At 38.2% G+C, this 23036-nt stretch overlaps 6 protein-coding genes across 9 annotated transcripts; 3 read left to right on the forward strand and 3 right to left on the reverse strand.

Annotated features, from left to right (window-relative positions):
• Window positions 1-45: 45 nt before the first annotated feature.
• LOC118435125 lies at window positions 46-5228 on the reverse strand. The gene is made up of 5 exons (XM_035850514.1): window positions 4760-5228; window positions 4452-4683; window positions 3907-4345; window positions 1427-3819; window positions 46-643 (listed from the first exon to the last, which is right to left on the reverse strand). Exons 1-4 carry the CDS (start codon window positions 4842-4844, stop codon window positions 1528-1530), a joined length of 3048 nt encoding a protein of 1015 aa, XP_035706407.1. The 5' UTR covers window positions 4845-5228; the 3' UTR covers window positions 46-643; window positions 1427-1527.
• On the forward strand, window positions 53-1383 carry LOC110841745. The gene is made up of 6 exons (XM_022087442.2): window positions 53-213; window positions 299-550; window positions 633-668; window positions 747-864; window positions 945-1021; window positions 1103-1383. The coding sequence occupies exons 1-6, from the start codon at window positions 145-147 to the stop codon at window positions 1178-1180; spliced, it is 630 nt and encodes a 209-aa protein (XP_021943134.1). The 5' UTR covers window positions 53-144; the 3' UTR covers window positions 1181-1383.
• Window positions 5229-6176: 948 nt separating the features above from the next.
• On the forward strand, window positions 6177-7709 carry LOC110859132. The gene is made up of 4 exons (XM_022108008.2): window positions 6177-6426; window positions 6500-6662; window positions 6743-6837; window positions 6915-7709. Exons 1-4 carry the CDS (start codon window positions 6373-6375, stop codon window positions 7296-7298), a joined length of 696 nt encoding a protein of 231 aa, XP_021963700.1. The 5' UTR covers window positions 6177-6372; the 3' UTR covers window positions 7299-7709.
• An 82-nt stretch (window positions 7710-7791) lies between these two features.
• Window positions 7792-11340, forward strand: LOC110855868 (DNA polymerase eta). Its single transcript, XM_022104266.2, has 9 exons — window positions 7792-8182; window positions 8249-8272; window positions 8349-8483; window positions 8558-8945; window positions 9441-9664; window positions 9755-9878; window positions 9969-10034; window positions 10113-10264; window positions 10357-11340. The coding sequence occupies exons 1-9, from the start codon at window positions 8064-8066 to the stop codon at window positions 11138-11140; spliced, it is 2016 nt and encodes a 671-aa protein (XP_021959958.1). The 5' UTR covers window positions 7792-8063; the 3' UTR covers window positions 11141-11340.
• LOC110855879 (solute carrier family 35 member G1) lies at window positions 11339-14876 on the reverse strand. 3 transcript variants are annotated; one of them, XM_035851074.1, is made up of 8 exons: window positions 14683-14863; window positions 14429-14578; window positions 13998-14325; window positions 13732-13906; window positions 13355-13603; window positions 12409-12666; window positions 12204-12304; window positions 11339-12121 (listed from the first exon to the last, which is right to left on the reverse strand). In XM_035851074.1, the coding sequence occupies exons 2-8, from the start codon at window positions 14550-14552 to the stop codon at window positions 12004-12006; spliced, it is 1353 nt and encodes a 450-aa protein (XP_035706967.1). In that variant the 5' UTR covers window positions 14553-14578; window positions 14683-14863; the 3' UTR covers window positions 11339-12003. The 3 variants fall into 3 exon arrangements, with proteins under 3 accessions (XP_035706967.1, XP_021959979.1, XP_021959970.1); XM_022104287.2 differs by having other exon boundaries at window positions 13998-14307; window positions 14429-14876; XM_022104278.2 differs by having other exon boundaries at window positions 14429-14856.
• Window positions 14877-18213: 3337 nt separating this feature from the next.
• LOC110863476 (NADH dehydrogenase [ubiquinone] 1 alpha subcomplex subunit 9, mitochondrial) lies at window positions 18214-22382 on the reverse strand. 2 transcript variants are annotated; one of them, XM_022112798.2, is made up of 8 exons: window positions 22210-22382; window positions 21851-22110; window positions 21653-21769; window positions 21396-21572; window positions 20983-21278; window positions 20803-20895; window positions 18691-18733; window positions 18214-18593 (listed from the first exon to the last, which is right to left on the reverse strand). In XM_022112798.2, the coding sequence occupies exons 1-8, from the start codon at window positions 22211-22213 to the stop codon at window positions 18411-18413; spliced, it is 1173 nt and encodes a 390-aa protein (XP_021968490.1). In that variant the 5' UTR covers window positions 22214-22382; the 3' UTR covers window positions 18214-18410. The 2 variants fall into 2 exon arrangements, with proteins under 2 accessions (XP_021968490.1, XP_021968488.1); XM_022112796.2 differs by having other exon boundaries at window positions 20752-20895; window positions 22210-22379.
• Between the last annotated feature and the right edge of the window lie 654 nt (window positions 22383-23036).

Raw genomic sequence — 23036 nt, forward strand, 5'->3', positions numbered from 1 at the left:
ATAAACGGTACTGGACATGGAATGAATGAGACATGCAAACTTTGAAATTTAAAATTTGATATTTATTTCATGCATATTCAATTCTTCCAGTTAGTTAAGATTTTTTAGAGCTTCATTCTCCACCTGGATCATAGGACTTTCAAAATGCAGCTCAGGAATAAAATATACATTGTATTGGCAGCAGCCATTTTTCTCCTCTTGACCACGGTTTCGGTAAGTCCGTTGAACCGGACCAATTGCAGAGAAGTTCTGCGCATGCGTGTGCCCCCATTATTATGTACGTGTTTGTATCTTTCAGGCCGGAAAGGGCGGCAAGGGCGGAAAGGGCGGAAGGGGCGGCGGCGGATGGGGCGGAAACATGACGTGCAAGGGAGAGGCGGTGAAAAATATGGCGACCAAGGAGGTATGGGCGGCTTGTGCGAAGGAGATGGGAGGAGGTGCGAAGGGTGGGTCCACAACTGCTGCCACGGTCGAGGACGATGGCGCTGAAGGCGACGACGACACCCCCAAAAAAGGCAAAAAGGGCAAGAAGATGTGGAAGAAGAAAATGGTAATTACATGTTCCGTATATTCAATCACCATGCTATTTTTGTTGTTTTATGCAATTTTCCTCTTCTTGTCTTCTGTGATAGTGTATGCACGTCTGCGTATGGAAAAAACAGAAAGTTGTAAGTACCCATGCTACCATAATAAATACCTGGATTTGCAAAGAATATTCTCATTTTTTTTACGTTACGTGCGATTAGCTTGGCGACGATGGAAAATATAACACTGCTGGGGCAGAGGAACTTATTACTAATTCTTTTCCTACGGCTGTCCAAGCTGATTTGAAAAAAGCGTCAAACGAATGTGCTTCAACGAATGGTAAAGATTTTCCTCATTCCATTGACTTTTATGATTATTATTGCTCCAAATAAATTTTTAATTGTTATAAATACGTAAAGGAGCTTCCTTCAGCATGGACAATAACTGTGAAGGGTACCAAAAATTCCAACACTGTTATTTGAAGAAGACTGCTGAAGTAATAGATCAATATAATTTTAAACAAATATTCATCTCATTAATTTTTATCCTGATGCTTAATTTATTCGTTATGGTCTAGATTTGTGGGTGGGGAAAAGGAAAGAAAGGTGGAAAAGGGAAGAAAGGTTCCACGACCGAAGCCCCTGAAGACATTTAAGTCATAATTTTCTAAAATATGCAATACTTTGGCTTATAAATAAAAGCTGCTTAGTTATATCATAACTTGATACACACAAAAAACGTAGCATTGATATAATATATATAGTGTACGTATGTAGTGAGGTTGTACCAGTGGAACTTATTGTTAATTCTGCCCTATGATACCCAGACTTTGAAATATCATAAATTTGGTCCGATTTAGAAGCTTGTACTTGTCATTTAAAAGTCTAAAAATAATGCATACATGCATATCACAGTTCGTACATACGTATGTACATACGTTGCAATTGACATCGTTTTTCAGTGCTAGAACATCTTGGTCTCCTAAATTATTTACACAGAATATTAATAGGAACTTTGTTCTTCATTGAGCTGTTGAGACAGGATCAATTGATGTTTTGCTATTTCCTGCAACCGTTGCATAGCTTGAATTTGTTGTTGTTGGATTTTCAACTCATTACTCGGACTGGGATCAATGAGAAGACCATTCGAGTGGATGTTATTATAATTTGAAAAGTCCGTTTTTTGTTGCATTGTGTTTGAAATTGGGGGTCGGCCAGATGTCCGAACAAGATTTGCCATTGAATTATGTATTCGAGTAGGAATAGCACGATTTGAATGAGATGTTGGTTTATTCTGTTGGAAATACTGCTTTCCATGAGGAACTTGGGTGGTGGGGATGAAAAACGACTGGTTGTAATAAACCGTTTTATGCGAATGGCTGCTTAAATCCTCACGTGGAGAAAGTGGAGTGTAATAAGTTTGTTGATTTTTATTGGCGTTTTGGACTTGGTTCAGATACTGACGATTAAATGACCAGTTGTCCAAGTTGCTATGTTGCATGTGAGGCTGGTGGGGAAGGTTAGGCCAAACACCGTGAATGGGGAAAGATGGATGTTGAGGCTGCTTATATTGTTGATTATAATTATTCGAGTTTTCATATCGGAGAAAATTCTGGTTAGGGTTTTGAGAGTATTGAAAATAGTCCAATTCCAATCTATGAGGATAAAAGTTGAACTTTGCATTTTGTAGATGCGCTGACTTGTGTTGCGGCTTAGAATAGGCTATATTCTGTTTTATTCTGAGCTTATTCTGACCTTTTGATAACTTTGGCCTGTTAACTTTGTTATTTTTAGCAACATAACTGTACTCCATAAGATGATGAGACTTTGGAAGCTGATTTTGAGTTCTAGCAGATTTCGCAATATCAGCAATTAATTTCATTGTAGGGGACAATACTGGCTTCTTATCCCCAAGTTTTGACGTGTCTTCCTTGTCAAAGGTACTCTTCATACTTTCTCGCAAGTCCCCTACTTTCTGCCATTCACTACTGTGATCCTCTTCACTCTGATGGACTATTGTCGTCGCTTTCGTCTGTGGAGGCTGCATTGTGGTGGTTTTTGGCGAAATCGTAGTAGCAGCGGTCAATGCTGATGATTTGGATGTCGGTGTGGGTTTTGATTTTCTTATCTTTGGTCGTTCAACATGTTTTTCGTCACTCTCTTCCTCACCCTCCTCCTCCTCCTCAGAACTTGGTTTGTTGTAGTCGTCCTTCTCTTCTGAGGAAGATATCGAATCATGCTGCGGATCTCGTTTCTTTTTCGATTGTTTCCATGCATTAAAATATTTGCGATAAGGTTGGCTAAGTCTAAAGAACAGGGAAGGTTTTCTCTTCTTAAAACTCCTTCTTTGTGCCGGTTTAAAATTGTGGTTCTCTTTGTCCTCATCTTGTTCTGATGTAGTGCTAATATCATACTCAGGCTGTTCCGGTGTAATTGCTGGTCTGCGTTTAAAATTTGAAGCTGCTGGTTTGCTACTATGTTTTGCCAGCTTGGGTCTGATTTTATTTAGTTTGGAAATCTCATCTTTTTTCTTTCTCTGGTGTACTTGTCGTAGACTTTTGGTTGTTTTTGACGATGTTAGAAATTTGTTCTTTATAATTTGCACAAGTTCTTTTCCAAGTTGTTGTTCGTCTTCGTCGAGATTCATTGTCTGTGGTACTGAGGGATTATCCCCTGGCAAATTGATTTTAACGTGAATAAGTCCCTGATTATTAGCAACCTTATTTTTCACTCGAGTTGTGTTTTGCCGAAGTTTGTGTCGTTTTATAACTTTCATTATTTCTCGACCAAGTTTTTGTTCCTCATTCAAATAAGTTTCTGATTGCGTTAGACGAATTTTATGTGGGTTAATAATGCCCTTCTCATTTGCTTGTGAAGTTGTTTGGGGCTTAGGGAGAATATTTTCGATTATTTCAGTTGGCTTAAATAATGGGGGTCGTGGTTTAGTTACGTATGATGGATGATGAGCTACTGCTACTGCTGTAGGTGCAGGATAAAGGTTGGTCATGGGGGCAGCAAAGGGATAAGCCATAGCTGGGACAACGGGCATGACGTTGTGATAGCTCGGAGGATATGGATAGCCATTTGCCATAAATGGAAGTGGTGACATCAGGAGATTACTTTGTTGCGCTTGGGGTTCAGGGTCACCCCGTACAAATCTTCTCATCTGGTCCATCGTGTAAGGACACAGGTCAAATGTGGATGCACAGAGGGCATCAGACGTGCTGTTGTCGATGGACAGATTACTTTCGCCCACCTTTGCAGCGAGGAGCATTTGTTGTCGAAACTCTTTGGTCTGTAATTACAACCAGATTGCATATTTATTTAATGTTAAACACAATTCATGACGTAGATATGCGTATATGGAGGCTAAAAATATTACCTCCCAAAAATCGTTTGTCCCTCTTTTCATGTCGGCATTATCATTTAAATGTCGTCGTCCAAGTCCAAACATGTGTTTAACTTCAGAGATTACCCTTCTAACCTTGGATCTAGGTCGTGTCACCTTTTTTGCTGAAATTGTCTCCTGCCTAGCCATATTTCCCAATATTTCGTCGACTTTTCCTTTATATTTACGTTTACCATCTAAACGCATAAAATTTAGGTTGTTGAGGTCTGGGTCTCGGTCAATGAGGAGTTCTTCTGCCATTTGTTCAATGCCTTGTTTTTCCTTTTCCTCCTCAGAAGGAGTTTGCAATTCTGGATCAATGTCTTCACCGGAAGACGCATCATCCACAAGTTTCTCATTCTGGTCCTTTTCCCGTTGTTTGTCAACAACTGTCGCAGTAGAATCGTCATCATCTTCCTTGTCGTCGTCGTCCCTTTAAGGAAAGATTGCATAAAAATATTTACTTTATAAATACACGATTTTATATACACACGGAATAACGGTAAATTAAAAATAAACAAAAATTTAATTGTACTTACGTCATTGCAAATTTGATGAGAAAAGCGAGATCGTTAAATGTAGAGCTGGATTGAGTCGGACTTGTGGCGTTCATGGCACAAAAGAATTTTGGAAGACATCCCATGGATCTGACGGTTGATGCAATGACGCTAAAATGTCTTGAACGTCGATAATTAAGTTGGGTTGGTCCAGTTTTGTTCAATACGGGAATCTGAACCTTTGTTACAACAATGTCGTCGTGGCCATTGCTAACTGTTTTATTTAAGAGGAGCTCTTACAAAATTCCACAATGGTGATAAATAAATAATAAAGAAATAAATAAGCGAACCTCCAACTGAGATGACTAGAAAAAATACACAAAGACTCAGAGACCTCATTTGAAGGAATCCGACACCTGTAATACCTTGAGGCATAATTTTGCATAATAATAAGACCCCTTGAACTCCGCACACTTTACCACTTATCGAGTTTGTCAAAATTTAAATCCTCTTCAATTTAACTATTTAACAACATTGGTTAACAATGGTTTGCATTTTAGAGCACATTTTTTTAAAGTTTTACTCTTATCTTCATTTTGGAGCGATATTTTACAAAAGTAAGAAAGTTCTATGTATTACACATTTGTACCACCGCTCCGTACTGCAGTAGTATTCATCCAAGCTATGTATTTAGAATTAACACTGGATCGCAATGTACGGAATCCTACTGTAATTCAGTAAAAAACTTACAATTAAATTTGCGCAGAATTAAGATCAGTTAAAATTAAAGTTTGCGTGAGCAGTTACGATGTCTCAGTCAATTTTCTCACAATTACATCTCAAAAGGTGAAAGTAGTTGTAGGTATTTGAAACTTGTTTTAAATTCACATGTTCATTTAGTAAGATTTATTGTAAACAAGTTGAACCTGTCATTCAGCTTCTACTTTTTATCTTATGATGAACATTAAGGCTTCAAATTAAAATAGATAATGAAACCTAAGTTTTTACCAATTACGAAGCATACCGTATTGATTTCTCATCGAATGGGCATTTTATATGACCATTCCTCCAACTTTCCAAAAGTGGTGAAGCGTATGCACGCCTACTGGTCATCCAACCAATTGTCATTTTTGCACATCCCATTTGTGACCAGCATGAACTTTTTTTCTTGCAAATCCTGCTCAATTAATTGCTACATATTCGTACTTGATGTAGTTTCATAAATTCCGAAAACGACTGAATTCTAAACTCGTGTCTAATTCCTCTGAAAATGACTAATGGTACAAAATCCACCCATGATGATGATCTGCAAATGAGATTCTCCAGATCAGCTAAAATGACGTCGTAATTTCGGAGTATGCTTTGTGGAAATAGTTAACCGACGATCATCTGCCATGCAATAATAGTAAATCAAGATTATTGATGGTATTCCATATATTCCCATTTTCATATACATATGTACATTTCTTGCTATTTAGAGATTTTTGGAATATTGGAGCTTTTCATGAAGCTGAGGTGGCCATTTGCTTCGGTTTTAACAAGACATGAATGCATAACAATTTTCTGTCGTCGTGAGCTATACCAGTCCTGAAGATCTGAACTAAATTGAAGTCTATTCATCCTAATTTTAAAGCATTTGCTCGGGTATCATTTTGCATGCCCAACAACATCTTACCATATGTTCATCTTCATTTTTTGCTCATTCCTGGCGTTTCATACGTAAAGTTTTGTTAGCCTATATTCTTGTAGACTGGAGGTTGTGTAACCCAATTCTCAGTACGTCATACCTACATCGATTCCTTGTTTCCGACTCGTTTGCACACAGATCTCCAAGGCCTAGTATGCACATAAGAAGTAGATTAATGGGCTTTATTTGACTTTTAAAAAATTACCAAAAATATTAAGTACTTCCAGTTCATTTATAAAACTTGTGGAATTTGTATTTGGTGTAATACTTACTGAAATGGAAAACTTAAAGTATAGAAGAGGAGCTAAAATCGTGGCTATTGTAGATTTGGTAAGTCACATTACAAATAAAATATGCTGACTTGTTTACACTTGTTGCTGACAATTATGTGATTTATTCACAGATAATAACGTGCGTTATGTTGTGGGCTGTAGCAATGCTATTTTTCCTCATTATTGGCATATTCACGGCAGCACCAAATCAAGCAAAACCTTCAGAAAATAAGGACTTCAACGACATAGAGGAAGACTTTGAGGGTGCGAATGACAGGAAAACCTTCATTTTCAGTAAGATCCCTTGGTCAGACCTAAAATAATAATTATGCATAATGTGATATGTTATCCATCATCTGCATATCTCTGTCTAGTTGCTACTCTGGCAGTTGTCTCCTTCATAATTTTCTTGGTCCTGGAGATTCTTGAGCTTGTCGCTGCCATTAAACTTTTGAATTCGACACAACTGGTAGGTACTCAAAGTGACCTTTAGTCAAAATTGATATGTGATCTAATATGTAACGTAATATGTATCTTCTTATTCAGGGAATAGACTTTGCAGATGCAGCAAAAAAAGCCAGATTTTGGCGAAATGTGACGATAGTTTTTGTGGTTTTTGGCCTCCTTGGTTCGATGGCTCGAGGAAGAAGAGGAATGTCCCTTCAAGCACTTGCTGTACTCATCCTCAGAATCGTCGGAATTTTTATCGTTCACAACTTTATAAAGCAGTTGGATTTTGCTGCAACACTTCCAAGAACGCACGTGGTGTACAGCTCGGCGCCCGGTGGCGAAACTCTTGCGCCGGGTACCGTGGTTCTAACAATGCACCCTACACAGCAACAATCCGGCTTCTACCCCAGTTTAGCCCCTGTCTCACAAAACTTGTATCCTGACCCCCCAAAATATGCTGATGTCGTTGAAAAGCGTTAATCGCAGAGATGATAAAAATGCTACATAATATTTTTGTGTGTCACATATTACTTTATGCTTTAATGAACTACGTAGGACTGTGAATGAGGTGTACTAACTACTTCACATAGAATATTACCTCATGAGTATCGCTTAGACAAGAAAGTCCAACTGATGCCCATTTTCAATCTCTTACAAATAATCATATATTTTATGATGTAATAAAATAATAAGGCATATTGGCAATTCAAAAATACATAGTACATATGAAACGTATGGTTTCTTTCTGTACCTACCATATTAAAGGACTGGAATAATTTTACGTAGGCAAATATACAGATACAATCTATTACCTATCCCGTTTCGTTATATTCTAATTCATTGTTAGATTATTAAACTGCATAGATATCAATAAAATTAATTAAAGATCAAGTTCGGTGTATGACATTGCATTGTACAACAAGAGACAAAATGCAAGCGCAGTATGTTAAACTCTCAGCGCTAACGTATTTCATGTGCACAACAAAACAACATATGCAAAAAACAAAACATGTCCTATCGTGATTTACATATATGAGGTTTCTGCACTAGTGTATTAGCAACTTATTCGTAATATGTGGTTAATTGTTGACCATACTCGTAGGTATCAAGAAGAATTGTGTATGAGGTGGTCACTCACTAGTGATTTTCTATTTGAAATTTTTGGTGTGCACGACAAGATTCTTGTCACAAGAACAAAAATTATTAATTAGCCGAGTTAATACCCTCCCGTTGCTGTCACAGAAAATGGAGACATTGACAGGAAAGTCGCGAATAATTGCACTGGTGGACATGGACTGTTTCTATGTCCAGGTGGAAGAGAGGGACGACCCTTCCATTAAGGGAACTCCTGCCGCTGTGGTCCAGTAAGATATCTTTTTGAAGTAGTTTATCAAAGAGTTTCAAGTATTGTAATTAGTGTAATCTCACAGGTACAAGGCGTATAAAGGTGGTGCGTAAGTGATGGATCAAGGGTTTCACAAACGCTATGAATTTGTATCAAGTATTAAAATGTAATGTTTAAATTTGCAGGATAATTGCAGTGAATTATGAGGCGAGGGCGAAAGGTGTCTCAAGAAATATACGGGGGGACGAGGCAAAAGCGTTGTGTCCAGAACTTACCCTAGTCCGTGTTCCAGAAACACGAGGCAAAGCAGATCTACAAAAGTACGAGAAAACCTCACAATTTCACCATTTTAATTATAAGTTGTACTAATAGAGTCGTCATATTTGGTTTTTAGGTACAGAGACGCTGGAAGAGAGGTTATCCAAGTGTTGACGGATTTCAGTGACTGTGTGGAGCGAGCCTCGATTGACGAAGCATATATTGATTTGACGACCGCAGTTGAAGAACGGCTTAATCACTTTTTATCAGCGCAAGGGGACCCAACCGCTAGCTGCGAACAGAGCAATATATTAAAAGCGCTGGACAAAGAAGCTTTTACTACTAACTTTGTTATGGGCTTCGAGTCCACGACATCATGGATGGATATGATGACAGATAACGAGATGATGATGCCTCTCGATGACGTAAAATTGGCCATTGGCGCAGAGATTGTTGGAAAGATGAGAGAGGCTGTGTTTCAAGAGACTGGATTCCGATGTTCGGCTGGTATTGCACATAATAAAGTATGCGAATTGATAATAATTTCACTTTTACTATTCAATGTAATAGTCGAGTAAAACACCAGATTTAAACCCAAGATTTAAAACACCATGTTTTAAATCTGGGCAAAGACAATTTTCGAAAATCAACGATGGTCACCCTACTGGGTTCCTAAAAATAATTTGGTTAACGACATAATATTCTTAGCCTAGGACGTAAATCTGACCTATTTCCCAAAATACCAACCTCCTATGACCATTCTGAATATTCTGTACAAACGACCCCACCAGACCTACGTGACCCCCCCACTTGACCGATTTTGCTCGTCTTCAAAATTAACTCCTCATTTGCCCCGATACTGCATGTGTACAAAATTTCAAGACGACAATTAACGCAAGACAGACAGACGGACAGAGAGACATAATGGTACATCAGCCCCGACTCGTGCTAAAAAATTGAGAACTAAGTTAATAGTAAATAATAATTGGTTAGTAATAGTCCTTTGTTGAATATGGCAGGTTCTGGCTAAACTTTGTGCTGGAATAAATAAACCAAATAAGCAAACCGTACTACCACATAGCTCAGTTGCTCAACTATGGGCTGAAACCAAAATCAAGAAGGTTAGAAATCTTGGAGGAAAATTGGGAGATTTTTTAGTTGATACTTTGAAATGCGAATTGATGAGCGACCTTTTGAAGTATTCGGAGAAAGAGTTACTTAATCATTTGGGAAGCAAAGCGGGGTACGGCTTGATTTAACCATTTTTACTTAGGATTACTATTTTTTAAATGCTTTTACCGTTATAATTGATCATATATTACTGTATGTATAGGTCATGGATTTACCACTTAGCACGCGGTTATGATACCGAGGCAGTGAATCCACGTCAACTTCCAAAGTCCATTGGTTGCAATAAAAACTTTCTTGGACCAGAAGTTTTAGTCACTAAAGATAAAGTATAAAATAAATATATAAATAATGAATGTACAATTATTATTAATGTGATTAATACAGAACAACGTAATGCATCATATATTTTTATATAGGTCAAACATTGGCTTCAACAGTTGGCAGCAGAAGTCTCTGAAAGAATCCAAAAGGACTTTGAAATGGCAAGCATTTTGTATATTTAATACACGTTGTTTTCCCACGCTATAAAATTTCTTACATTTTTCATGTTTCCTGTACAGAATAATAGAAGAGCACGTACATTAACGTTACATGTTAGCTTTGAGGATAAAAACTCACTCTCGAGATCATGTCGACTTCACCCTCAATTTAACTCCGAAAGAATTAGGTCAGAAGTGTGGGTGATGATGGAGAAGTTGTACAAAAGTCTTGGGTATGATATATACATATTCATATGTTATATCGTGTAGTATGATCTGTATTAATGCATTTTTGATAATTGTGATCTTATTGTAATTCATATAGAGTGCTTCCTGTGAATATGCTAGGCCTTGTTGCATCAAAATTTGAAGACGAAGCTGGCGTATCGGGATACTCCAAGATCAGCAATTTTTTTGAAAACTGTCCCCGATCAGAATCATCAGCTTCGACAACTTTAATTAACTCCAACAAAATTCCGTCTTCTTCTACTACTTTTGTTACTTCTACTGCTGGGACTAGTAAAACCTTGGGGAGCTCTACTATCGCTAATAAGAATAATATTGTCGTGGAGAGCAGGGCTTCTACAACTAAAATGTTGCCGTCCTGCAGTTCAAGCAATGACAGTTTAGACGCTGTACAACCTGAGAAAACCGACCCTCCTTTTGAACTTATTTCAACTGCTATCGCAAATGAGACAAGTCCACACAAAAATCCGAAATCTACACGCTCTCTCGGCCCTGGTGTTGAATCATCCCCAAAACTCCATTTGACCCAAGAATGTGAACGCTGTGGCAAACAAATTGCAATATGGGAATATGTAACCCATATGGACTTTCATGTTGCGAGAGACCTGTCGCGAGAAATCAACGGGCTATCACCTTTGGGGTTTGATGTGCGACCAGAGACTTTAGAGGACAAGGAAAGACAAAAGGACAAGATTAATCGAGACAAAATAGCTCTTCAAAGTCCGGCCAAGAGAGGCTCGAAACGTCCAAGAGGGCGTGGAGGGGGTGGGACGAAAAGAGGTAGACCTGGTACAACAACTGGCTCCCCAAGCAAACCACCCGTGAAATCTATTGATGCATACTTTATAAAAAAAATTAATTGAGTTTAAGCAGGGCTATATATCTGGATATAATTGATACATGAATGAATATTGAATCGTGAATGATGCACAATTTTAGGCACTAATTTTTCTGTGATATTGTAATCAGCTGTCGAAAATTTATTATTATGACGTTAAAACAACATTTAAAATTTTGCCAGTTGAGGGTATAAATAATAAAGTCAAAACGTAAAATCCTTGTACTTTTACACATGTATGCATCAAATCATGATACTTTATTATAAATATTTTAAAAGTGCATTGTGTGCATTGGAGTCAACTCCAAAGTTTACATAATAAAACATCCAAAAGTGGTGAGTGTATCGCTGCTAGGTCGGCACTCGGCAGCACAGGTCAGAAGGGGGCACTCTCCATAGCTCTGGAGAAAAATGGAGAAATGGTGGTGTCCACTTCATTTCATTTCTCATTCTTTGCTGCTCGTCGATTGAGAGGTTTATAAACTAGTTTTTACAGTAAAACATATTTACATACTTATTTACTCATGGCTCTATACATTGTGTACGTTAAGTTTTTAAATCCCCAACGTTTTGTCGTCGTTTTTCTCTTAAATTAAAACCATACGAGGTATATACCTTGACTTAAAATCAGTCATTTTTGTTTGTAAAAGTGGCAAAAAAGTAGATAAAACCATTAGGTTTGACCTATTTAAATCACAATAATTTTCACAACGAAATATCACAAATTTCTGTTGATTGACACGAACACGACATGCATTCCTTGGTGCTTTTGATTAACCACCATAAAATTCGACATGTGTACATACGCAGATCGATTTCGTGCATGAAGTCAGTCAAAATTAAAACAAAATCCTACGATAATTGAACAAACAGCAAATTTCTCAAACTCTAGTATAAAACCCAACCAAAGCATTTCTTTGCACAATGATCATCATCCAGTGTGACGATCCATTTTCTTGAAGCAATGATTATCACTCCAGTTAGCACGATTATGCCGCCAAGCGAACTATTAAATAACATTTTATACAAATTTAGTAATGTGACTCCGACACGTAATACAAATTGATAACATTTTTGTTTGTGCATACCTCCATTCGTCAGGAACGATGTGGAGGACTAAAAACTGGAGAATAAATCCGAAAATTACATCACAACTCCGGAGCAGTGCCACTGGTCCCGCTTGCTCAAACTAGAAACATAGGGAATGGATACATAAATAAATAGTAAATGAATTCATAAACGCCATTCGAATGTCAGAGACCACAACTTGTGGTAGTAAATTGTGGTACTCACTTTGAGAGCCAGCACGATTGCCGATTGCCCGAAGAACGAGAAGGTCGCAACACCCACCGTTAACAGCAAGTCTTCCAGTTGCGTTGGTACATCAAGGTGACCGTGGCCCAGAGTGTGTGCCATAATTGCGGCTTGGGCCACTCCGATGATGCCAAATACACAAATCATGAGGGCGAAATGGACTTCACGGATTTTTCTGGTGATGATGACAATCAGGGCGGAGCAAAATAAAGACCCACAAGCAAGTGCGGTTCCAATCTATTAAAAGAAAACTCGTTTAAAATATCATAAGGTCATCAAATGAGATGAGTAATTTTGATGAGATGACTTGCAATTTCATTTCGCCGAATAATGCTCATTTTGACAAAAATGACGACCTTAATGTACAAGTTCATGATTCTGTCAAAATTGTACTCTTGAATAGAATTGCAGCAATTCCAAAAAATTTGCACAATGCAAAGATTCAATGAATCATTCTGCATGCCATTCAATCATGCCAGTCTCATTTTCGTGTTACACCATTAGGCCTGGAAAATGCTCAGCTCTAACTCCTGTTGTGGTAAGTTGAACAGTTGTTTCATGTCTATCATACCTGACAGGCTTACTTTTGTCATCATTTAAACATTCAGTAGTTAGTTAGGATTTTCCAATATTAATTAAATTGTACAAAAATAGTTTTCCCCTTTATTTTAAATGCATGCTTATATGTGGCCGTACGCTTGCTAGAAAACAATGTCAGAACGCAAAATAGATACAAAGACAATGCCGCAAAAAAACTGACAAAGCTGTTTATGCATATGTACGTAAATACCTAAATACATATGCACAATATGCATCTGCTCGCATTTAATAATTTAGGGATGCCATGCAAAAAATGGCTCAACATGCAATGATGAGAGCATTTCCGGCTATAGAATCATGTCTAAGGAAATCCCCAAAGGCTTACCAAAGTGTCCGTGTCAAAGGACTCTGCTCCGGTGAGCAGCGGCGGTTTCGTCACGATAACCACACCGGCCAACGTTGTAAAGGACACAATGACAGGAATGACCCCACATCGTTCACCCAAAAAAAAGTGAGCCATGACCGTTACTAGGACGGGTGTCGAGTAGGTAATAACGCTTGTATCGCCAATAGATAGGTACTGAAGGGCATAATAGCGCAAAATCACGGAACTCGACCCAATTAATCCTCGCATCTAGATAAATAAATGGAAACATGGTTTAAAACTTATTAAATAAAACAAATGAGACTGTAGGAGGCAAGTTGAGAATTTTCTCAAAATGGCCCCATAAACCAAACACATTATAGCAAACAATGACTCACAAAAAGTCCAATGCAGGTTTTCCAGTTGTCATCTTTAAAGATTGGCCAAACGGTGTCGAAGAGTGATCCTGGACTTCCTGTTTCCTTGATGCTCTTTTCTCTTCGACTTTTCCCCCCTGGACCACACTCGTAAAACGCGAAAATTGGGATTGTTGGGATTGTGATTCCCAAATATCTTTAGAATAAATAAATAAAGCAAAAATATTATTCAAGCCCTTGTCTCATTAAATTGTCATCTCCCTCGTCGATCTAAAATAAATACGTACCTCCAAAAACTGGACCCATACTGGTCAGCTCCGTAAGCGCTTAGCATTTTCACCATGAGAGTGACTAGCGAGAAAAAGACCGAGGCCGTCACTGTGAGAATCATCCCCCCGTATCGTTTGACCCCCGTGTACTCCTTGCTCTCGCCCCCTTTGCCCTTGGCCCCATTCTTCTCACCGCTTTTCTCTGGGTCCACTCTGCTGTCCTCTTCTCGGGCGTAATATGACTCCTTGTCCTTCGTTATCGTACTGGGACACAGCTCCGTTTGAGACTGGAAATCTGCATAGGAACCAAATCCACTGGACGCCGTTCCTGTTGACCGAGCATCATCTGGTATTACAAACAATTAGCGTCAAAGATTATAACTCGATGGGAAATTCAAACCAAAAAAACCTGGAAGGTTATCATTTCCTTATCCCAATTAAGCACCTACCTTTGTCATTAACTATTGAGACGGTATTATTAACTGTTGCATTATTCAGGGGGGTGGATGTAGGATTGGGCTTCTCAGAAACTTCTCCGCCGTTCTCCAACTCATCGGGAAGTCCAGCAGCCATTATAATTAGCAGTCGAGCTAGGAGTTCTTGGTAATGATTTAAAAAACCGAGTCCAGTTTTTTTCAACACAATGAATGAATTCTGAGAGATACTTGAGAGTAAAATTTTTAAAAAATCTTATGATAAATACCGTCTCAATTAAACCCCTGAAAATGTATGGACAGAAAAAGTGGTCGGTTTGGGGTCTGAGAGCTTGAAGCTTTAGATGAGGACTAAATTTGTTTCACTCTCGTGTTCTAGCTTAAGATCAGCGTTTGTCAGCTTTTATATATATTTCATTATGACCGAACTCAGCCCCTAACCAAGACCACATTAAGTCAGGGTTTGTATATAAATATGTCTGTTTGTTTGTTATACATTTGTTACTGTACTGAAAGTGCTGATGAGATCGTGTTAAGTAGTTCTGCTCCCTGTTGGTTACTTCTACTCATCATTTAATACAGGATTTTAAAGTTTCAGTGTGGTTTCAACGTCCAGTGAAACCGTTTTCACACAATGTACGTACATAAGTATGTACAGATGTATCAAAAAATCTAAAAACCACGATAGATTTAATTTCATTCAATACGTAATGATAAAGTTCTGTATGACATAACTATGTATTTACGTATGTCAGTAGATGAGCCAAAAATAAGTTAAATATTGTTGAATTGACATAAAGTCTTTTCGAGTTTTTGTGTAGCACTTTCGAGTGCAATTAGTGCATGAGTAGAATGTGAGGCGACCCTTTTATGTATACTTTGCTTTTATATGCCTTACATAAATATGTCCATGTAAATATGTTAACTAATTCCAAGTTTTTACCCTTGTGCAACAAATTCTTCTGACCACTTAAAACAGACATAAAATTAATTTGTTTTCGTAATAATGCATTAGTAAGTAAGTACATACAGATATGTATTTACATATACATACAGATGCATGTAATTTTTCCCGATGCTTGCATGACCATGGTCAGTTTCATTAAAAGGTGGGAATTTCACCTGCATTCCAGTTCATAATGCTCCCAAAAGTGTGCAAAAAAGTTAATTATTGCCAATGAGTGTTTACTGGAGAGTGAACATTAATGAATTTAATGGGTTTTCAGGATTTCAATGAATTCATACATACTTTTTTTAGTCAACTACATAACATACTTAATACGAATCAGAGCATCTTATCGAAATATCGAATATGAATTCTAAGAGTGACGATGATGTAATGTCGCAAAAAACGGACCAAGATTTTTTTACTGTCCGCAACAAATTGATAAATGGTAACAAATGATTTTATCGGCGCAAGTAACAATAACGCACGTAGTTAAAACGGATCGAGATTTCATTGGTTCAATAATATCACATTAGTTGATCCTGAACTGCTTCTGCTGGGATCAATGCCAAGGTTGCTTTTGCATTGCCAACATGCAGCGACAAGTGTATTCCTGAATATGTTTAATTTAAGTATGGGTTCCGGTTGTTGTAATCGCCGTACATTTCCGTCACAAATTTTATAACACGTACACGACCAAGACGTGTGCGCACGACGAATCAGTACACATTTTGTTACTCTGCAATGGATGAATGAATGAATAAGCAACAGCTTGCCAAAAGTGTAATCACTGTAATCATCATTGTTGAATTTTTCGGTGTAAAATGGAATATCTGCAGCTACGCAAATAAAATGAATCTCATTAATACATAATTTATTTTAATATAAGAAATCAATGTAATGACGAATTTCAAGTGAACTTTCGACAGTTTCGAACGGCTTATGTGCATCAAGAAATGAAATTTGTACCTACGTAACTAAGCTCATATCTGCGTCCGCAATTTCGTAATTTGACCTTGTTGGCGTTACCCGGAACCAATGTACGTACGTGAACGGAGTGAAACCGCATTGTAAAATTGACATCTACTTAAGTTTTGTAATGGAAATAATTAATGAACACCTGGAACATTTACCATTTTTCGCGATACAGCTATTTTTATCTTTTATTCTCCAATTGCTGAAAATGTTGCATACGCTCTTGAATTTCTCTGAATTGAATATTCACTAGCTCAACCTAGACTATCCTGATAGTTAAGAATGCAAAGGCGATTATTATTTTTTCTCATCGTGACATGGTCAACATTATCGAATGATAGATGGATGATAATATAATGTCATACAGCACCCTTCGTTCGTACGTTACTTTTTATTCGTATTTGTGCTCGTTCCCCTTCCAGGAAGGTTGAATGAAACTTGGTGAAACGAAAGGCGACCTATTACCTAATCTTCTTTTTCTTCTTAATCTTGGCCTTTTCTCACATTAAATTAGTAGAGAAAATAGACACTGAATATGCAATTGAACCAGTCCAGTTTTATTTTTATTCATTGAAAACGTGGTGTGACAATTTTTTGCATGTTATCCGTTTTTTATCAGATACGAATACATGACAAATGGCATTGTGTTTTGGCCTCTGCCCAAAGTCAAATTAAGAGCCAGCACAATAAGTATTTCAACGTGCACTAAAGAAAATACTAAAAAAAGTTCTAGGGTTATAAATGATATGATAAAATACTTTTGTGAGAATATACGATTAAGGATTCCCAATCTGCGAGGAGTTACTTACATAATGTTTATTCTGGTCCACATTAACAGCCAATAAGTACAAGTAAGAGTTACTGCATACATGAAATACTTTAGCTCAACCAATTCATTTCAGTTAATATGCATGCTTTGCACCTGTTAACTGTGTTGCTTCTTAAAACATTTGTGTGAAGTGCACAATAAATGCCAATTAAGGAAATGCTTCATGATAATGCATGGTGAATTTTCGTTGTCAATCTTTCAGTTTCGGGACTGATTTTAGTGGGCTTATTTTGTCACACATAGAATTATGCATTTGTCTGTTTTGGGTCATCCTATATATTGAAATACGTGGTAGTCAAATAATAGTTCTTCTCTCTGAAGTACTGGACTAATGCACTTAATAAAACCTGTTCTTTGTCTGAGAATCGTTATGCTATAATTTATATATAATACATTGAGAGCATAATTGCATGCATTTGAACCACCTCGGACTGTCGGGTAGTAAAACCTTAAGTGTAAAAATTTTGTGCAACAAGCACTTGTGGCTAATTTTTACCTGAGTGGGCAGTAAACATAAGTTGATCTATAAAATTACGTACATTCGAATGAAATGAAATGAAAAGATGCATAGGAATTAAGTAAAGGGGCAATTTGTCAGACTCTATCAGAAATATGACGCATTATTAAACGTGTGTGTATCTATTGGAAGATTATCTATTGTATGTGTGAAGTAATATATTTTGTCTCAGCCCAATTCTACAGATAATGCTTAACGCCCTCCTCGTTAATAGAGCCCTTTGCTTATCAATTGTTGTCGATCGATCCTCTCTGGCTGGGATGTTTACTTATTTTGGTAGTAAATAGTTTCAATGACGTCAATGGCCCAAAAAGGGACACACATACATTCATTCATTCATTCAAATAGTGTACTGTTATGTTTGACTGTGGATTGAATGTCAAATTCCTTATCTTATCAAAAATGTGCATTCAATAGTTTCTTAGAATTTTAAAATAAGTCTGGAAAGGTACAGGCAGATGTAGAAATAGAACAAGTATAAGTATAGCTGGATGGCAGGCCTATGAGAAAGTTGGGCTAAGAACACAGAAGGGTTTTCATACTACACTCTTTATTACTCTGTGATTTATACATTTTAAATATACGAATTAAGCGATGTACTCACTGTTATGTACATGACAATTAACAATCGATAATAGTTCAAATCGAATCAACATTTCAGTTGGCAGTTAGTTATAGTAAATTATTCTTGTTGTCTCGAAGTCGAACGAATTTGAAAATAGATAGATTTTTAATACTCCACAACTGGCTTAGGTGGAGAGGGTTTCTCAAATTCGCCAAGGGTCTCTGCATAATAAGAAGCGGCTCTGTATGGCTTAAGTTCCCACTCTGCATGATGCTCTACTACATCCGGAGTTATCCCCAAGTCCTGAAGGTTTGGTGCTCCAAGGGTTGGTGTATCAGTAACATGATCCTGCCATCGCAAATGTCATATCAAATTATGAAAATTCTGAGACATAATAATGTACATAATAATTGAGCAATAATATCCTGTTGTATATATATTATACCCTTTCAATTTTATCCCACCCAAGGTATGCGATGGGCCAACCACTGTAATAATAATAATGAAAAGGATTATCAGCGGTCGTTGACCTGTTCAATTGCGAACCCACACCTCCACACACACACACAACAATTCCACTCAACTCGGTCGCTCCCTTTCTCTCGCATTGTTGTTCTTTTTTTAAATTAATTATCACCAATTAAAATTAGTTTGTTTTCGTTAAAATGTTGTCAAAACATGCGTGTTCGAAGGTAGTCCCATACAGAAGAAGAAAGTTCGATTAAACTTCACAGTGTATCAACCCCCTCCTGGCTCTTCTATTCAAATCTACGTAAAAAGCGTAGATGGAGAACTCCAAGAAATTGATGGTAAGGTTTAAATTACTTTATTAATTCTCGTATAGTTTAGTCACTAATTTTAATGAAAATGTTTCTAGAGTGTTCACCCTTCAACTCCCAAGAGACTCAGGCTACACGCTTTCCGTGGAAAACCGCTACTTCCCCCTCCCCTCCAGAAGCTCAACCATGGATTCCACCCACTCCACTCTCAATGGCGGATTTTATATTCCGACACGTGAAGAACTACCTGAAATATGAAGGAGAAGACAGGCTCATGAAAACCTCAGATGACATGAAAGAACTGCTGAAATCCGGAAGAACCATGAAGATCACAAAAGAAGCAAGGAAGGTGACAACCCAAACTACACAAAGGAGAAATAGAACACCTAATAAAACTAAATCTAAGACGGAAGTGACCACTAGTGCGGATGTGACGTTTTCTGGAGGAAGAATAACGTGGAGAACTGATGGTGGAGGGGGATGTGGAATATGTAAAGACGGGGATTGCTGGAAATCACGAACAAACGATGGGGCATGTAATGAACACGCCGACTGTTGTGTGACCCACTTTCTCCTGACGGATGAAAACAACCCTTCAGCCACTTACACCATCTTGTCAACCAATCCCCACACTACAAAATTCACCCACACTTTAGATGGAGTTCTGCAGACAGCGAGGAACAGTCCTAAGAATTCTGCCGCTTTTTGTAATTACGAGGAAAAGCAGAAGAAAGCACAACTTTCTCCTAAATGGAAGCTGGTGACGCCACGTCCTTGGATTGCGAAAGATTTGGACTTGTCCAAAACATTCCATCAAACCGCCAGCGTTACTCTCGCCATTATGTCCACCATCAATTCACACGAAAAGAATGCAGCCAATCCTGTGAAATTCGTCAAGGATCAAATTTCCTTAACCAAGTCAATTGGGCAGTCGTGAAGACTATTTTGGAGAACTGTGGCTTCAAACTGGAACTAGGAGAGACCTCAGAGTATGCAGAATCGAAGGAATCCCCCTTGTTGAAAAGAGCAGACCTTAAGTGGAGAGACGGAGATAAATGGATCTATGAGAAATTTGGCACTGCAGGAAGAATCTACGTTGGAACGGTTACCCAACGCAAGGTGGGTACTAGAGCAGGTGGACCCATGCAGGGTCCTTCATCCACCCAACTCACCCTCCTACGGATAAGGGAATCCCTCTCTTCCAGTGTGAAGGTGAAGATGACTTATTATAATAATTATTATTAACTTGAATTTATATTAACTGTAAATAATATAGAAGGTGACGCTGACTTCATAGAGAATGAGACAAAGAAGATGGAAGGGGTTGGACAATTGGGAGTAATCCTTTGCGAGATGTTGGGAGGAACGACTGACGATCACCCGATCAAAATTGATTTTGAGAAGTACGAGAATTTATCCGAATGGGAGGATCGTCATGTGGATAGACTGAAGAAGCTGGTGGGATTTTGGACCAGCCAAGAATTGGAGTTTACTATCCCGGAAGGTGTTGATGTTTCATCCATTAATTGGGGACCCTTAAAAAAATTGTATTTGGGACCTCCCTCAGCCGCAGATTCATCAAAATTTGATTTTTAACCATCCATTATAAATCCATCCATCCATTTTTTTTCGATTTAAGTGATTTTACTTTGTTAAATTAAATTCTTGGTGCAGATTTCCGCCTGTGATATTTGTATACTAAATTAGTGTAAAAAACTATGGCTCACATGCAGAATTTCTGTGTCATTGATATTCTGAGTTGGAAAAGGGGACTCCACCTCAAGTCTGTACGTCGATAACCCCATTCTTCATCTCTTCTCATACATCTGAAGAAATAATCTGCCAGCTCAGACAACTGATATCGGTGCGGGCTGTTGCAAATTCAAATGATGATAGAACATTAGTTAGAAACATACAAAAATAAAGTATTAGATAGCAAAAAATAATGTCCTCCTAACCCAAGGATGTCATAAGTCTTTCCAGCCGAGTCGGGATCCCTCAAGGCATTTATGACAGCACCAGCTACATCACCGATGAAAACTGGCTGTTTAATTGTTTTTTCTCCTCTGTTCCACAGCGGAAGCCATTGGAAGGTTCGGCGCCAGAAATGAGCGTAGTATCGCATAAATCGATCTTCTTGGCCGTAGATATCTGCCGGCCTAAAGATGGTAGCGTTTGGAAACTCACTTTTAACTGCAAGTTCCCCTTCATATTTGGTTTTTAAGAATTCTGATCCGCCATTCAAGATAACGCCCTGCAGCATAATAATGATATCAATAATATGAAATGGCTAATAGCAATAAGCTCGACTAAACTCTAATTGTAAACCATGTTAACCAAAGAGCACTCGATTTAGGAGGAAGACTATTACCTTTGGATGAGGATCACAATTCAAGCTAGAAAAGTGGATAAGTCGTTTAACTCCACACTCTTTCGCCAACCTCGCTATGGTTCGAGCACCAGTAACATTTACATCGTGAAACTTAAAATTCATTGTCTCCCAGTCCCGTCCAATTAAATTAATCACCACGTTCGAGTACTTCATAGCCTGATGAGAAGGAAAAATGCAAACTAATTTTATAAAATACTACTAAAATAAATTACACTCGAAAGAATCAACTTTCTCACCTTGCGGATACTATCCTCATCTCTGAGGTGAAACGGGAAGAACAGCACTTGACCTAAATCCCCAACAAGCTTGAGCCGAAGTACATCGTAGTGATCTCCGCGATAAGGAACGATGACCTATTTTTGTAAATAACCATTAATATTTTATTACTACTTGTCAGTTAATAGTGTTAATACCAAACAATAATAAAATCCGACCTGTGTGCCTATTTTCCCCAGCCGATTGCAGACATATTTCCCCACGAACCCGCTGGCACCGAAGACGGTGGCGACAACTCCGTTGAAGGAGGAGCGGCCTCCAGTCCCTCGTTTCAGTCCAGCCAAGTTGATTGACCCGTCAGTTACCGGCAGGTTTTCGTCCTTCCGCCTTGTTCCAGTCGTCGATAATCTTGCAACGGCCACATACGCTGGTCGTACATTGGAAGGTTTCGATAGCACACGGACTAGTTTAACAGACTCTGAAATTTAAAGAACCAAAAAAAGTTTTTATTAAAAACAAAATAAATAATATGCCAATCATAAAGCAATAAACCGATCGTGCAAAAGGGCCTACTTACGCATATTATTTATCCGTCGCCACCACCTCGATCAACGATATAAACTGAGGCGGGGTGGGACTGATGACAATCAACTTGGATGTATTTCGAAAATTATTTGTCGCAGAAAAACAGAGGACGAGAACGAGAGGCGAATGGAGAGCAAATCTTCTCACGCGTTTCAACCTGTCCCACTGCCTCCGAACCCAAAACTCTATGTCTCTTGAAATAGTTATGGACAAGAGCTTATTACAGTGAATGATAAGAAAGCGTTATCTTACTAATGTAATACAAAATGTGGACGACACTAGTTTTATTTCCTAAACAACGTTCCTCATCTAACATATGAATAATACATAGTACCATACAGATAACTATTTGCTAATGAAGCGTAGGTTAGGTAGATAAAAAACAAGTATGTAAATCATGTGTCATCCTGTCACACCCCCAATGAAGAAAAGCTGTCGACAATACATTATTTTTCCAAAAATTCTTTGTTGTCTAGGGTGTGTCATCCAACTTTTATTGGATGCTTTTTTTGTGATCATCCTGTGAAATATTATGCATAGATGTAAAGAAAATGGACACCCTGATACCAGAAGAACAAGACGAATTTCCAGCTTCTGGTACGAATGCATCACAACTTCCAAATGTAGCTGGTGAGGGACCAGAGTCATCAGATAGTCAAGTCTCAGAAAGTATTTGCAATGTGGGCATCAACAATTTGCTGCTGAGTGGAGAGGACAAGTCATCAGGTTTTAAGGGGACAGGGGAGGAGGAGGGTGGAAATTTTAATGGAAACACACCAAATTCGCCCCTGACGACTGATGATTCCATCGAACCTCGTG

This window comes from Folsomia candida, unplaced genomic scaffold (assembly GCF_002217175.1).
Source record: "Folsomia candida strain VU population unplaced genomic scaffold, ASM221717v1 Fcan01_Sc001, whole genome shotgun sequence".
Classification (NCBI taxonomy): Eukaryota; Metazoa; Arthropoda; class Collembola; order Entomobryomorpha; family Isotomidae; genus Folsomia; species Folsomia candida.

Bases quoted from the DNA above. Each gene is read 5' to 3' on its own strand.
- LOC110841745 (XM_022087442.2), top strand. From the start codon at position 145: ATGCAGCTCAGGAATAAAATATACATTGTATTGGCAGCAGCCATTTTT. The intron at 669-746 runs GTAAGTACCCAT...ACGTGCGATTAG, and splicing joins TATGGAAAAAACAGAAAGTT to CTTGGCGACGATGGAAAATA. The intron at 865-944 runs GTAAAGATTTTC...AAATACGTAAAG, and splicing joins CGAATGTGCTTCAACGAATG to GAGCTTCCTTCAGCATGGAC.
- LOC110855879 (XM_035851074.1), bottom strand. From the start codon at position 14,552: ATGGCTGCTGGACTTCCCGATGAGTTGGAGAACGGCGGAGAAGTTTCT. The intron at 13,604-13,731 runs GTGAGTCATTGT...TTATTTATCTAG, and splicing joins AAACCTGCATTGGACTTTTT to ATGCGAGGATTAATTGGGTC. The intron at 12,122-12,203 runs GTATGCACAAAC...GTTATTTAATAG, and splicing joins ATCGTTCCTGACGAATGGAG to TTCGCTTGGCGGCATAATCG.
- LOC118435125 (XM_035850514.1), bottom strand. From the start codon at position 4,844: ATGCCTCAAGGTATTACAGGTGTCGGATTCCTTCAAATGAGGTCTCTG. The intron at 4,346-4,451 runs GTAAGTACAATT...CTTTCCTTAAAG, and splicing joins CTCATCAAATTTGCAATGAC to GGACGACGACGACAAGGAAG. The intron at 3,820-3,906 runs GTAATATTTTTA...TTGTAATTACAG, and splicing joins GGACAAACGATTTTTGGGAG to ACCAAAGAGTTTCGACAACA.
- LOC110855868 (XM_022104266.2), top strand. From the start codon at position 8,064: ATGGAGACATTGACAGGAAAGTCGCGAATAATTGCACTGGTGGACATG. The intron at 9,665-9,754 runs GTACGGCTTGAT...CTGTATGTATAG, and splicing joins CATTTGGGAAGCAAAGCGGG to GTCATGGATTTACCACTTAG. The intron at 10,265-10,356 runs GTATGATATATA...TAATTCATATAG, and splicing joins AAGTTGTACAAAAGTCTTGG to AGTGCTTCCTGTGAATATGC.
- LOC110859132 (XM_022108008.2), top strand. From the start codon at position 6,373: ATGGAAAACTTAAAGTATAGAAGAGGAGCTAAAATCGTGGCTATTGTA. The intron at 6,663-6,742 runs GTAAGATCCCTT...ATCTCTGTCTAG, and splicing joins CAGGAAAACCTTCATTTTCA to TTGCTACTCTGGCAGTTGTC. The intron at 6,838-6,914 runs GTAGGTACTCAA...CTTCTTATTCAG, and splicing joins TTTTGAATTCGACACAACTG to GGAATAGACTTTGCAGATGC.
- LOC110863476 (XM_022112796.2), bottom strand. The intron at 20,896-20,982 runs GTTAGGAGGACA...AATTTGCAACAG, and splicing joins AAGACTTATGACATCCTTGG to CCCGCACCGATATCAGTTGT. The intron at 18,734-20,751 runs GTGAGCCATAGT...TTATTATTACAG, and splicing joins ATGACACAGAAATTCTGCAT to TGGTTGGCCCATCGCATACC.